Source organism: Cherax quadricarinatus, unplaced genomic scaffold (assembly GCF_038502225.1).
Source record: "Cherax quadricarinatus isolate ZL_2023a unplaced genomic scaffold, ASM3850222v1 Contig561, whole genome shotgun sequence".
Classification (NCBI taxonomy): domain Eukaryota; kingdom Metazoa; phylum Arthropoda; class Malacostraca; order Decapoda; family Parastacidae; genus Cherax; species Cherax quadricarinatus.
The window spans coordinates 61,930-76,428 of record NW_027195587.1 but is presented as its reverse complement, the minus strand read 5'-3'; the positions used below and the strand labels follow the sequence as shown (position 1 = coordinate 76,428).

Genomic DNA, 14,499 nt, shown 5'->3' with positions numbered 1-14,499 from the left:
TATGCGGGGGTCCACTGTACTGATCATGTTGGCCTCAGAGGCCATAAAAGTTACTCAGAAAAAGAAAAATTGAAAAATAATTGAAAATAGTACATAAAAAAGTAAATAGAAAAATACCGGGTGACGGCAGTCGGCGATGTTACCATATGTTGTTCAATTTTGGCAAATTTCACACCTCCATATCTCGGTAAGTATTGACGTTAAATTTTTTTTGTTTAGCCTATAATGTTTAGAAAAAAATACTCTATTTTTTCATAAGAAAAAAAAATTTTTTTTTTTTTAAATTTGGCCGACCCTGAGAACGAGTTTCGGAGAGGGCCTGTCGACCCTCAAAGGGTTAATGTTGCAGTTTAAAAACTGTAGTGTAAAGCACCCTTCTGGCAAGACAGTGATGGAGTGAATGATGGTGAAAGTTTTTCTTTTTCGGGCCACCCTGCCTTGGTGGGAATCGGCCAGTGTGATAATAAATAAAAAAATAATTATTTTTAACAAGTTGGCCGTCTCCCACCAAGGCAGGGTAACCCAAAAAGAAAGAAAATCCCCCCCAAAAAATACTTTCATCATCATTCAACACTTTCACCTCACTCACACATAATCACTGTTTTTGCAGAGGTGCTCAGAACACAACAGTTTAGAAGCATATACGTATAAAGAGACACAACATATCCCTCCAGACTGCTAATATCCCGAAACCCCTCCTTTAGAGTGTAGGCATTGTACTTCTCATTTCCAGGACTCAAGTCCGACTATATAAAAATAACCGGTTTCCCTGAATCCCTTCACTAAATATTACCCTGCTCACACTCCAACAGATTGTCAGGTTCCAAATACCATTCGTCTCCATTCACTCCTATTATTATTATTATTATTTTTTATTATTATTATTATTATTATTATTATTACTATTATTAGTATTATTGGATCTGTGCGGTGGGAGATGGCCGACTTGTTGAAAAAAAAAAAATTATAATAATAATATGTATTAATAATAATTAATATAGTAGATTGGTAGACAGCAACCACCCAGGGAGGTACTACCGTCCTGCCAAGTGAGTGTAAAACGAAAGCCTGTAATTGTTTTACATGATGGTAGGATTGCTGGTGTTTTTTGTCTGTCTCATAAATATGCAAGATTACAGGTACGTCTTGCTACTTCTACTTACACTTAGGTCACACTACACATACATGTACATGTTTATTTATACACACTCATCTGAGTTTTCTTTGATTTTATCTTAATAGTTCTTGGTCTTATTACTTTTCCTTTTATATCCATGGGGAAGTGGAATAAGAATCTTTCCTCCGTAAGCCATGCGTGTTGTAAAAGTCAACTAAAATGCCGGGAACAATGGGCTAGTAACCCCTTTTCCTGTAAAGATTACTAAAAAGAATAAGAAGAAGAAAATTGTCAAAGTGGGAAGTCTGAATGTGCGTGGATGTTGTGCAAATGATAAGAAAGATGATTGTGGATGTTATGAATGAGAAGAAACTGGATGTCCTGGCTTTAAGTGAAACAAAGCTGAACGGGGTGGGAGAGTTTCAGTGGAGAGGAATAAATGGGATTAGGTCAGAGGTTTCAAATAGAGTTAGAGCTAAAGAAGGAGTAGCAATAATGTTGAAGGATAAGCTATGGCAGGAAAAGAGGGACTACAAATGCATAAATTCAAGGATTATGTGGAGTAAAATAAAGATTGGATGTGAAAAGTGGGTTATAGTAAGCGTGTATGCACCTGGAGAAGAGAGAAGTGTAGAGGAGAGAGAGAGATTCTGGGAAATGTTGAGTGAATGCGTGGGGAGTTTTGAATCAAGTGTGAGAGTAATGGTGGTTGGGGATTTCAATGCTAAAGTGGGTAAAAATGTTATGGAGGGAGTAGTAGGTAAATTTGGGGTGCCAGGGGTAAATGTAAATGGGGAGCCTTTAATTGAGCTATGTGTAGAAAGAAATTTGGTAATAAGTAATACATATTTTATGAAAAAGAGGATAAATAAATATACAAGGTATGATGTAGCACGTAATGAAAGTAGTTTGTTAGATTATGTATTGGTGGATAAAAGGTTGATGGGTAGGCTCCAGGATGTACATGTTTATAGAGGGGCAACTGATATATCAGATCATTATTTAGTTGTAGCTACAGTTAGAGTAAGAGGTAGATGGGAAAAGAGGAAGGTGGCAACAACAAGTAAGAGGGAGGTGAAAGTGTATAAACTAAGGGAGGAGGAAGTTCGGGCGAGATATAAGCGACTATTGGCAGAAAGGTGGGCTAGTGCAAAGATGAGTAGTCGGGGGGTTGAAGAGGGTTGGAATAGTTTTAAAAATGCAGTATTAGAATGTGGGGCAGAAGTTTGTGGTTATAGGAGGGTGGGGGCAGGAGGAAAGAGGAGTGATTGGTGGAATGATGAAGTAAAGGGTGTGATAAAAGAGAAAAAGGTAGCTTACGAGAGGTTTTTACAAAGCAGAAGTGTTATAAGAAGAGCAGAGTATATGGAGAGTAAAAGAAAGGTGAAGAGAGTGGTGAGAGAGTGCAAAAGGAGAGCAGATGAAAGAGTGGGAGAGGCACTGTCAAGAAATTTTAATGAAAATAAGAAAAAATTTTGGAGTGAGTTAAACAAGTTAAGAAAGCCTAGGGAAAGTATGGATTTGTCCGTTAAAAACAGAGTAGGGGAGTTAGTAGATGGGGAGAGGGAGGTATTAGGTAGATGGCGAGAATATTTTGAGGAACTTTTAAATGTTGAGGAAGAAAGAGAGGCGGTAATTTCATGCACTGGCCAGGGAGGTATACCATCCTTTAGGAGTGAAGAAGAGCAGAATGTAAGTGTGGTGGAGGTACGTGAGGCATTACGTAGAATGAAAGGAGGTAAAGCAGCTGGAACTGATGGGATCATGACAGAAATGTTAAAAGCAGGGGGGGATATAGTGTTGGAGTGGTTGGTACTTTTGTTTAATAAATGTATGAAAGAGGGGAAGGTACCTAGGGATTGGCGGAGAGCATGTATAGTCCCTTTATATAAAGGGAAAGGGGACAAAAGAGATTGTAAAAATTATAGAGGAATAAGTTTACTGAGTATACCAGGAAAAGTATACGGTAGAGTTATAATTGAAAGAATTAGAGGTAAGACAGAATGTAGAATTGCGGATGAGCAAGGAGGCTTCAGAGTGGGTAGGGGATGTGTAGATCAAGTGTTTACATTGAAGCATATATGTGAACAGTATTTAGATAAAGGTAGGGAAGTTTTTATTGCATTTATGGATTTAGAAAAGGCATATGATAGAGTGGATAGAGGAGCAATGTGGCAGATGTTGCAAGTTTATGGAATAGGTGGTAAGTTACTAAATGCTGTAAAGAGCTTTTATGAGGATAGTGAGGCTCAGGTTAAGGTGTGTAGAAGAGAGGGAGAATACTTCCCGGTAAAAGTAGGTCTTAGACAGGGATGTGTAATGTCACCATGGTTGTTTAATATATTTATAGATGGGGTTGTAAAAGAAGTAAATGCTAGGGTGTTCGGGAGAGGGGTGGGATTAAATTATGGGGAATCAAATTCAAAATGGGAATTGACACAGTTACTTTTTGCTGATGATACTGTGCTTATGGGAGATTCTAAAGAAAAATTGCAAAGGTTAGTGGATGAGTTTGGGAATGTGTGTAAAGGTAGAAAGTTGAAAGTGAACATAGAAAAGAGTAAGGTGATGAGGGTATCAAATGATTTAGATAAAGAAAAATTGGATATCAAATTGGGGAGGAGGAGTATGGAAGAAGTGAATGTTTTCAGATACATGAGAGTTGACGTGTCGGCGGATGAATTTATGAAGGATGAGGTTAATCATAGAACTGATGAGGGAAAAAAGGTGAGTGGTGCGTTGAGGTATATGTGGAGTCAAAAAACGTTATCTATGGAGGCAAAGAAGGGAATGTATGAAAGTATAGTAGTACCAACACTCTTATATGGATGTGAAGCTTGGGTGGTAAATGCAGCAGCGAGGAGACGGTTGGAGGCAGTGGAGATGTCCTGTCTAAGGGCAATGTGTGGTGTAAATATTATGCAGAAAATTCGGAGTGTGGAAATTAGGAGAAGGTGTGGAGTTAATAAAAGCATTAGTCAGAGGGCAGAAGAGGGGTTGTTGAGGTGGTTTGGTCATTTAGAGAGAATGGATCAAAGTAGAATGACATGGAAAGCATATAAATCTAATGGGGAAGGAAAGAGGGGTAGGGGTCGTCCTCAAAAGGGTTGGAAAGAAGGGGTAAAGGAGGTTTTGTGGGCGAGGGGCTTGGACTTCCAGCAAGCGTGCATGAGCGTGTTAGATAGGAGTGAATGGAGACGAATGATACTTGGGACCTGACGATCTGTTGGAGTGTGAGCAGGGTAATATTTAGTGAAGGGATTCAGGGAAACCGGTTATTTTCTTATAGTCGGACTTGAGTCCTGGAAATGGGAAGTACAATGCCTGCACTTTAAAGGAGGGGTTTGGGATATTGGCAGTTTGGAGGGATATGTTGTGTATCTTTATACGTATATGCTTCTAAACTGTTGTATTCTGAGCACCTCTGCAAAAGCAGTGATAATGTGTGAGTGTGGTGAAAGTGTTGAATGATGATGAAAGTATTTTCTTTTTGGGGATTTTCTTTCTTTTTTGGGTCACCCTGTCTCGGTGGGAGACGACCAACTTGTTGAAAAAAAAAAAAAAAAATTAATAATAAGGTCAGCTGAGCTGTGCATGTGTTTACGTCGCTGTGGAAGCATTTCTCATGTTTTGCTTGCATTTTGTAGAGTTATGTTGCCAAATTTCTTTTTTCTAACTATGGGTCCTAAGAAAGTAAATGCAAAGGACAGTGCTGAGAAGAAAAAGAGGATATCCATGGAAGTAAAGTAGGAAATCATAGATAAACATAAGGAAGGTGTGTGGCAATTAAGTTCAGCGATAGCGCAGCAATAAAAGTGTAGCAAGTAAGTTAAGCGATTAATTAGATTTTAGATTTTGCCACCGAAGTGGCTAGTTTATTGTGCACTCCTCCAATCTCCTCTGCTTATCTTTGTTGTTGAGGTTTATAAGACCAGACGGCATACACCGCTCCACCTATCCCACCCTCAAACACCGCCAGCATCTCTGCTCCCAGGTAAGTGTACACATACACTTTACATAACCAGTTTATTTCTTTACATTCCCTATTATGTTTTTATACAATATTTCTTATTTATAAATACAGTGTTTCAATGTTTTCCTTATGAAACTAGTGATCTAGTGCAGTTAGCCTCACACACTCTGTTTTATCTTACAATAAGACCTCTGAAGGGGAAGCATGGGAAGCAAGGTCAGTGCAGGAGTGGCAATGGCTGTCACCGCTCATCACATAATGACTTATTTTATTCATTTTAGATTATATATCATGTTTCTATGTTATTTATATTGTTTATTATATCATATTAGATGAATTGTGATAGATAAATAAGCTGTCGAGTTGATATTAGCGTCATATTGAACTATTTTGTCCTGCCTCCCGAGAGCAAAAATTCCGTGAGAATGGATTAATGGCATTTCAATTAATTTAAATGAGGAAAATTGATTTGATATATGAGCAAATTGAGTTACGAGCTAGATCACGAACGGATTAAACTCTAAGTCAAGGTTCCACCGTATTTCTTAGCTCTGGCATTCACCATGTTGCCTATCGTTCAAAACTTTATTTATATTTTTTAAGGTCTAAACACCACACAATAACTAGTGGGTCAGGTTCCAGGCTGCTGCAGTAAAACAAAAATCACCATAAACGAATCACCCTTTTTTCACTTTTAAATGTATATCAATGCATGATAACATGTTTACACTATCATATATTAAGTTAGCAAGAGAACTAGGCCTAACAAAACAATAAAATAGTTTGTTGAAAGAAGAAGAAAGAAATACTGTACCCCAAAATTATGAAAGAAATTTGATAAAATTACACATACAGTATATGATACACACAAGTCGTTATTTATTCACAATTGTGTAACTGTTCCATGATAAAGAATCCAAAGTACTTTCTAAAGAACTAACATGATATACACACCTAGCAGCCTTTTCTTCTTGCATGCCTCGAGTGATACAACCCTTGTTTGTACCTTGCATAAGACCCTTCTGCAAAGTGCTCTTGATCTGCTCACTCTCCACGTGAGTTATGCGTGGCGAGACTTCCGACTCTTGATCAAAGTCCGTTCTTAGTGACTGGGGGGAACTAGGAACCTATTGAAGCAGAGAAAATCGTTTAAGCTTTACTCTTTGATTCAGCAACTCAAAGTACGACAAAAGGTTAATTTTTCCTCCTTAACTTTCACATTTAATTTATTCAATTGTTCAAGAAAACACCAAGCAAATTACCATATTGCCAAGCTCTGCCTCTGCCCAGGCTATTCTGGCTGAGACTCCAGACAGATTGGATCCTTCATTTTCAATTCCATTTTCCACTTCTTCTGCCACAGACGGCTCCAACTCATAAATGCTCTCTCCTCTACGCATGTCTGTTACCATCCATGGACCTCCTGCACTGCAGAGAGATGTTCATTCAGTAAATACAATAAGAAAAATGTATGCATGCATATATGAATGTTTGTCAGCAATCATCCATTTATACTTACAGCAATAAAGCTAAATTTGTACTGTTCCATCTTTGGTATTTATCAAATAATATTTTTAGTTTCTAGTAGTTGTAGAACTACGTCCTCCTTTAACTCAGTACAATATCCTATTCTGTTATTCACTTGTGAAAGCTTTTTACCATCTTTTTAGCACTTCTCCTTACTATACTGCCTAAGCATTTTATTCTTCCTGTTGATGCCAGAAGGAAATATCCTCATGCATTCTTTTGTATCCTTCGATCATCTTTAATACAGTTATTATGTCTCCTCTGTTTCTATTGGGCATGTGTAATGCTTTCTTTCTTCCTAACTTCCTTTTAAATATTGTCTATGTAATTCCTTTAACCCTTTCAGGGTCCAAGGCCAAAATCTGAAGTCACACACCAGTGTCCAAGAAATTTTGAAAAAAAAAAAATTATTTTTTCTTACAGAATTAAAGAGCATATTTTTGTGAAGGTAATAAAACAAAAAAAAATAGAATCTGATCAGTACTTACCGAGATACAGTGCCAAGAAGTTTATAGAAAATGATGTGGTAGTGGCAACATCGACAAATTCCACATACGCGTATTATATTATTTTGTTATTTTAGTTGTTTTTTTTCTTTTCTTTTCCAATTTTTTTCTATTCCTACTAACATTTGTGGCCTGAGAGACCAATACTGTATATAATTGATATATATAAACTCACTGTATTGAACACAATAACCGCACAATAAACTCTTCTGCGCAACCAATTACAGTTGGTGTCCCACAGGGAAGTGTCCTTGGCCCTCTTCTCTTTCTCCTATACATAAACGACCTTCCAAATGCTTCGCAATTACTCAAACCCACACTATTTGCAGATGACACTACATACGTCTTCTCTCACCCGAGCCCAGTCACGCTAGCCAATACAGTGGACCCCCGGTTAACGAACTTTTTTCATTCCAGTAGTATGTTCAGGTGCCAGTACTGACCGAATTTTTTCCCATAAGGAATATCGTGAAGTAGATTAGTCCATTTCAGACCCCCAAACATACACGTACAAACGCACTTACATAAATACACTTACATAATTGGACGCATTTGGAGGTGATCGTTAAGCGGGGGTCCACTGTACTGTAAATACCGAATTACAGAAAATATCTACCTGGATGAGGACTAACAAACTTACACTAAACATTGACAAAACCTACTTCATTCAGTTTGGTAACAGAGCTACAGATGTCCCTCTTAACATAATGATAAACAGATCACCTATCACAAAGCTAACAGAGGGAAAATTCTTAGGAATCCACCTTGATAACAGACTCAAATTTCATACACATATACAACAAATTTCTAAGAAAATTTCCAAGACTGTAGGCATACTATCGAAGATATGGTACTATGCTCCACAGTCAGCCCTCCTGGCCCTATATCACTCTCTTATTTAACCCTATCTCACCTATGGAATTTGTGCATGGGGCTCAACAACAATTAACCATCTCAGACCACTAATTACCCAACAAAAGGCTGCAGTTAGAATAACAAATTCTCACTACAGGCAGCACACTCCACCAATATTCAATACACTAAACCTACTCACCATACAAAACATCCATACTTATTACTGCACCTATTACATACATAGAACACTTAACTCTGATATTAACCCTCCCCTCAAACATCTCCTTGCCAACCTCAACAGAACACATGACCATAACACAAGGCACAGATCACTCTTTGATGTTCCTCGTGTCCATCTCACACTATGCAAAAACTCAATGCACATAAAAGGCCCTAAAATCTGGAATTCATTACCTGTAAATATAAAAGAAACACTACCTGTTTATAAATTCAAGTCTCTTCTCAAAGATCACTTACTCACCCAAAACCAAATAAATACTGAATAACTGAACCTTATAAATTGTATATCTTAAATGTTTCTCACAATTATATCACATAAATGTTAAACCTAAAACTGAATCTAACTTTATTATTTTTTTAAATACACTACCTAACAGAATACTTCATACGACTGAATGTACAACAATGCATGCAACCATATGACCTGTCTTTGTAATACTCACTTGTGCTTTATAGTAATCTGTTTACATTAATGTTTTATCACTGATTTCATCATTGCTTAGTTAATCCTAAGTTAATTTTAAGCCAGCCCATAATGCTATGCATAGTATAAGTGGCTTTGGCATGCTGCTCTTATCTGTATTTTTTGTACCTCTGTATGTGTGCTCAAATTGTTAATAAATAAATAAATAAATAAATAAATAAATTATCATATTATTGTTTACCACTGTTGTTTATTACAATAAACATGCACAAATATTGTATAATACTAATGTTCTATCATATATTTACATATTTACAATCACTGGACATGGTTTTAGAACTGCTGGAGCTTGTGGAACTCCTTGAAACAAGGCACCATGCACAGAGGCACCTTACATTCCTCACACATAAACCGAGTGTCTTTGTGTCTTTGTTGCCGTCGTTTTGTTTGTGCACAGACAATGCATCTCTTCTGAGCAAATTTCTTTTGAGTTGAAGGAAGCTGTATTATGAAATGATCACCTTCTCTCCTCAAACGCTTGGGTATATCGTGATGAATTCGAGGACCATGTTGTATTGCAGGTGTTGTTACCTGGTACTTCATTATGAGTTGTCTGACAACAGACAAACAAAATTCACCATACGGTGGTCTGTTACCAGTCTTTATTTGGTACATATTATATGCATTCAGCATTGAAATGTCCATGAGATGGAAGAAAAGTTTCATGTACCACTTGTAACTCTTACGAACACAGTCAACAAAACCAATCTGCATGTCACACTTGTCAACCAAGCGCATGTTTTGTGTATAATCAATCACTGACACTGGTTTTCGAATACGTTCATTAGTCACTCGATCAACTTTGCCACTGTCTTGCATTTCATTATGGTGAATGGTTGTCAACAATGTGACATCTCGTTTGTCATGCCACCGTAATGCCATGATGTCATTGGCAGTAAACACCTGCACGTCATCACCACGAACACCTGCATTGAGCCTGGGCATATGTTTACGATTAGAACGCACTGTGCCACACACATCTGCCTTGTTCACTCGCATGAAATCACTGAGTAATGGGCTTGTGTACCAGTTATCGGTATATAATGTATGGCCCTTACCAAGATAAGGTGCCATCATGTTTCTCACTACGTCACCTGAGATACCCAATAATATCTTGGTATCTTTCAATGTTTTACTACCCGTGTACACAACAATATCCAACACCAGGCCACTGTCACAATCACAGAGTACAAACAATTTTATACCAAAGCGGTTCCTCTTGCTCGGTATATACTGCTTGAATGACAGTCTACCTTTGAACAAAATCAAAGACTCGTCAATTACAAGATTCTTGAATGGATAAAAGTATATCCTGAACTTTTGTTTGAGATACATGAAAACATTTCTAATCTTGTATAACCTGTCACTTCTGTCAGGCCTGGTTTTGTCAGAGAAGTGCAACATACGTAACAGTAAGATAAACCTGTTCACTGGTATTATTTCACTGAAGGATGGGGTACAAATTAGCCGATCTGTGGACCAGTATGCTTTTATATTATGCTTATAGACGTGAGGCATAAGCATTATTGTTGCAAAAAGCAAATACATTTCTGCAACAGTCGTCTCTTTCCACCTGTGTAGTCTTGACTGTGGTGATAAGATCGTATTTGCCATGGTGTACTGAAAATACTTATTACTTTCCCTGGCAATAATTTCCATCAATGGCTGGTCAAAGAATAATTCAAAGAATTCCAGTTCATTGGCCGTGGTTCCAAGGGGACAGGTAGGTAGAATTCCACTTTCAGAGTCATCAAAGTGGTGAGGCTTGGGAACAAAATTGGGATTTTGCTGCCAATCCCACATACGGTTTTCTGGTGGATACTGGACATCATAGGCTGGTTGTACGGGTGGTTGTGGTTGTGGCGGGCTGGTGGCTGACGCTCCGCTCTGTCCTTGAACTGACGAGTCAGCAGCGTGGGTCCCCGCGTGGCACGGTGAGTCACGCATGGCGGTGCCACTACCACCACCAGCACCACTAACACCATCCACTGATGCCTGTGGCCCATCCATGCCAAGTGTAGCCACATCATCCTCACTATCACTACCTAAAACAGGTGTAGGGCCACGGGATGTACTCCGGGATGTACTCCGTCCCCTGGGCACAGCATAGGGTACACTACCCGAGCGCATGCGGCGGCGAACATACCGACGCTTCACTGGTGAATATGATTCCTCACTATCACTACTCGAATGATCGTCGAGCGCAATAAAATCACAATCCACGTCAGAATCATCGTCATTACTAAAGTCAGAGGCCTGGCCATGTGAAAATATTAGTTTTCTCTTATGTTTAGGAACACCCGACCGTGAGTCACGAGTGCCCACACCAGAGGTAGAAGGTCGAGGATCGTCGGGGTTTTCTGCACTATTATCGATATCCTGGTCATTATTTTCGGTTACTAACTTATCAAAGCCATAGAATTCGTCTTCATTTGCACTTCCATCAGTGTCAGAACTATCAGACAGGAAGAGGAGAGTCCCAATTTTCCGGGGAGTGAGAGCTGACTTGCGACGAGGCATGGTGAACAAGGGTGACTGAGCCGGCGTTCCCACAATGCTATGCAGGTGCCTAGATTTTTTGTTTATGGCGCACACCCACGGCGCAGACCCATTCTCTCACATGTAGGCCTATGAGCGCTTTCGCGCTAAATTTGACGGCGCTAGAATTTTGGCGTAGATCTACGGTTTGGACACTCACCGAAAAGCCATAGATCTACGGGATGGACCCTGAAAGGGTTAAAGTTCATATACCATACCACTCCATGGGGAAGTGGAACAGAATTCTTCCTCCATAAGCCATACATGTTGTAGAAGGCAACTAAATGCCAGGAGCAAGGGGGTAGTAACCCCTTCTTCTGTATAAATTACTAAATGTAAAAAGAAGAAAACTTTATAATTTTTTTTCTTTCTTTTTCAGATCACCCTACCTTGGGGGAAGACGGCCAGAGTTAACAAAAAAAAAAAAAAAAAAAAAAAAAATCTCAATGCTGCATATACCAATTTTAGTCTAATGTAAGTTATAAATGATCTTCAGGTAGAAACTGTCAATGATAATTCCCAGGTCTCTGTTTACCTGTTAGCTTTACTATTTTATCACAATTTTCATTCGTCATGTTACATGTATTACTGTCTCTCATTTTATCACTCCAATTACTTAATCTACTAAGGTCTTCCTGCAGGAACATGCTCATTCTCATTTTTTTATTGTCTACAATTACTGTATCACATGCAAAAATAATTATGTAATTTTTTTTTTCCTTCAGGCAAGTCATACACTAATCTCTCAACTAATCTCTATAAAACTGTATTACATATGTGGTGTTTAGCAGCTTATTGTTTCCTCTTGTCTAATTCATAACACAGCACAGTATTTGCATTCTGCAAGCCGAAGGATTAACCTATGGTTGCAAATTTAAATAACTGAATTGACAATTAAAAAAAGTATGTTTTTCACTAACAATACAAGATGTACATGAGTAAAATGATGTTATGCATACAAACTCTACTGTACTCTAACTGTATAAAAAATAAGGGTTACAGTAATCATACTTTATACAAACTGTCAAGTTCATTAAAGCATTCCTACTTCATAATTGCAATGTTGCTCCTAAGCTCGAATAAGAAATATCACAAAATTAAGTCTTACCTTGGCATTCGCTTTATTATATCAAGAACACCAATGCCATTCCAGTGTTGAGCCGCCCTCAGTTCTTCTGTAGTTACTCCAACAATCTGTACAAACTGGACGGAGCCATTGGGAGTTGTGACACTCCCTAACTGTGGGTCTTCACCCATCAGCATGTGTTGAACGCGCGACTCACTGTTGTCCAAGGGGCAGTGCCATGACACGTGATCACCAACACACAAGACCGACTCTGTAAAAAAACAAAAATATGTTTCATATCTTCAGCTTTTCCTGAAAAATTCATGTAGAAACTCAAGGGGTACATAAAGGCTGAAGGATTTGAACCCCAACAAGGGTTCAATTGTGACAAAACAGGCCTGTTTTGGAAGAAAATGCCAAACAGGACCTACATTATGCAGGAGGAAAAGGCACTGCCAGGACACAAGCCTATGAAAGACAGGCTTACTCTTTTGTTGTGTGGTAATGCTAGTGGTGATTTTAAAGTGAAGCCTTTACTGGTGTATCACTCAGAAAATCCCAGAGTGTTCAAGAAAAGCAATGTTGTCAAGAATAGATTTTGTGTGATGTGGAAAGCTAATCATAAAGCATGGATCGGAAGGCAAATTTTCAAAGAGTGGGTTAATGATGTGTTTGGCCCGAGTGTGAAAAAATATCTCCTGGAAAAGAAATTGCCACTCAAGTGCCTCCTAATACTGGACAATGCTCCTGCACATCCTCCAGACTTGGAAGACCAAGTGTTTAGGGACTTCAGTTTTATAAAAGTGAAATTCTTGCCTCCTAACACCATTCCTCTCCTCCAGCCCATGGACCAGCAGGTCATTTCTAACTTCAAAAAACTCTACACAAAAGCAGTGTTTCAACAGTGCTTTGACGTGACCTCAGACACTCAGTTGACCCTAAGAGAGTTCTGGAGGAATCACTTCACTATCCTCCATTGCATAAGCCTTATAGGTAAGGCTTGGGAGGGAGTGACTTCCAGGACTTTGAACTATGCTTGGAGAAAATTGTGGCCAGGTTGTGTCCAAGAAAGGGATTTTGAAGGGTTTGAGGCTGATCCTATGGACTCTATTGTGGCACTGGGATTGGAGGCGAGTGGCGAGGATGTGGAAGAGTTGGTGGAGGACCACAGGGAAGAGCTAACCACGGAAGAGCTGCAAGAGCTTCAACTCGAACAGCAACAGACTGCAGCTCAAGAACTTGCTTCAGAGGAGGAGGAGGAAGAGGGAGTAAAGGAGGTGCCTTCTTCAGAGATTAAACAGATGTGTGCAATGCAGGCCAGGGTACAAGCATTTGTGGAGAAATACCACCCTGACCAAGCAGAAACAAGCCATATCTGCAACATGTTCAGTGACAAAACCCTGTCCCATTTCAGGGAAATCCTAGAGATGCCAGAAACAGACCTCTATGGACAGATATGTTGTGTGACAGGGGTCCAGTGACTCTCAAGCTGGTCCTAGTGCCAGTAAAAGACAAAGAAGGGAATTAACCCCAGAGAGGGACTTGTTAGTACCTGAATTCCTTATGGAGAGGGATTCCCCTTCCAAACACTAACTCAGTGGTTCCAAAACTTTTTCAGCTTGTTACCCAATTTAACATGCCACATAAAGCATGTTACCCCTTTCACAAAATGTTGTTATTATTGATATATATGGCTAAATTAAAACACTTGAGATATTTTCTTTTATTTATTGTATTTGAACATTGTGCATCTCTAATGACTATTACCAAAGATGTCAAGAACATCAGTGGGATGGATGGAGTTGCATACTTGAAGCTAGTTTAGGAATTCTTGGCTTCGTGGTTGAAAGTGCCAGCCTGACATCGTTTGCAACATTCAAGCGAGTCCTCTTTTTTGTTTTCATACCCATCACAGTTGAGAAGCCCTTCTCGCACAGATACGTTGTTGAGAATGATACCAACAACTTCAAGGCTCTCTTGGACAGAGTTGGCGAGTCAGGTAGTCGTGAAATCCAAAAGGAATCTGCATTTTGGTTTTGTAATTCGATTTTCAAGGCTTCATTGGCTCGCATTGTGATCCACTCCTCCTTTGCAGGGAAATCATCATCATGATTTCCAGCCTATGTCTACCATACCAGCTTATGTCTACCTCGGCTGATGCTCACAGATAAACTGACAGTGTGAAATAGAGGC

General features: G+C 39.1%; 1 protein-coding gene across 3 annotated transcripts in view; it reads right to left on the bottom strand.

Moving 5' to 3' along the window:
• The window catches only part of Su(fu) (suppressor of fused), a 132,984-nt gene that overhangs the window by 59,077 nt on the left and 59,408 nt on the right, over positions 1-14,499 (bottom strand). For all 3 annotated transcript variants that reach the window (XM_070080531.1, XM_070080530.1, XM_070080532.1), the window contains 3 exons: positions 12,349-12,577; positions 6,353-6,518; positions 6,045-6,217 (listed from right to left, as the gene is read on the bottom strand). In XM_070080531.1, coding sequence (XP_069936632.1) covers positions 6,045-6,217; positions 6,353-6,518; positions 12,349-12,577 — 568 coding nt within the window. The remainder of the gene's footprint in view (positions 1-6,044; positions 6,218-6,352; positions 6,519-12,348; positions 12,578-14,499) is intronic.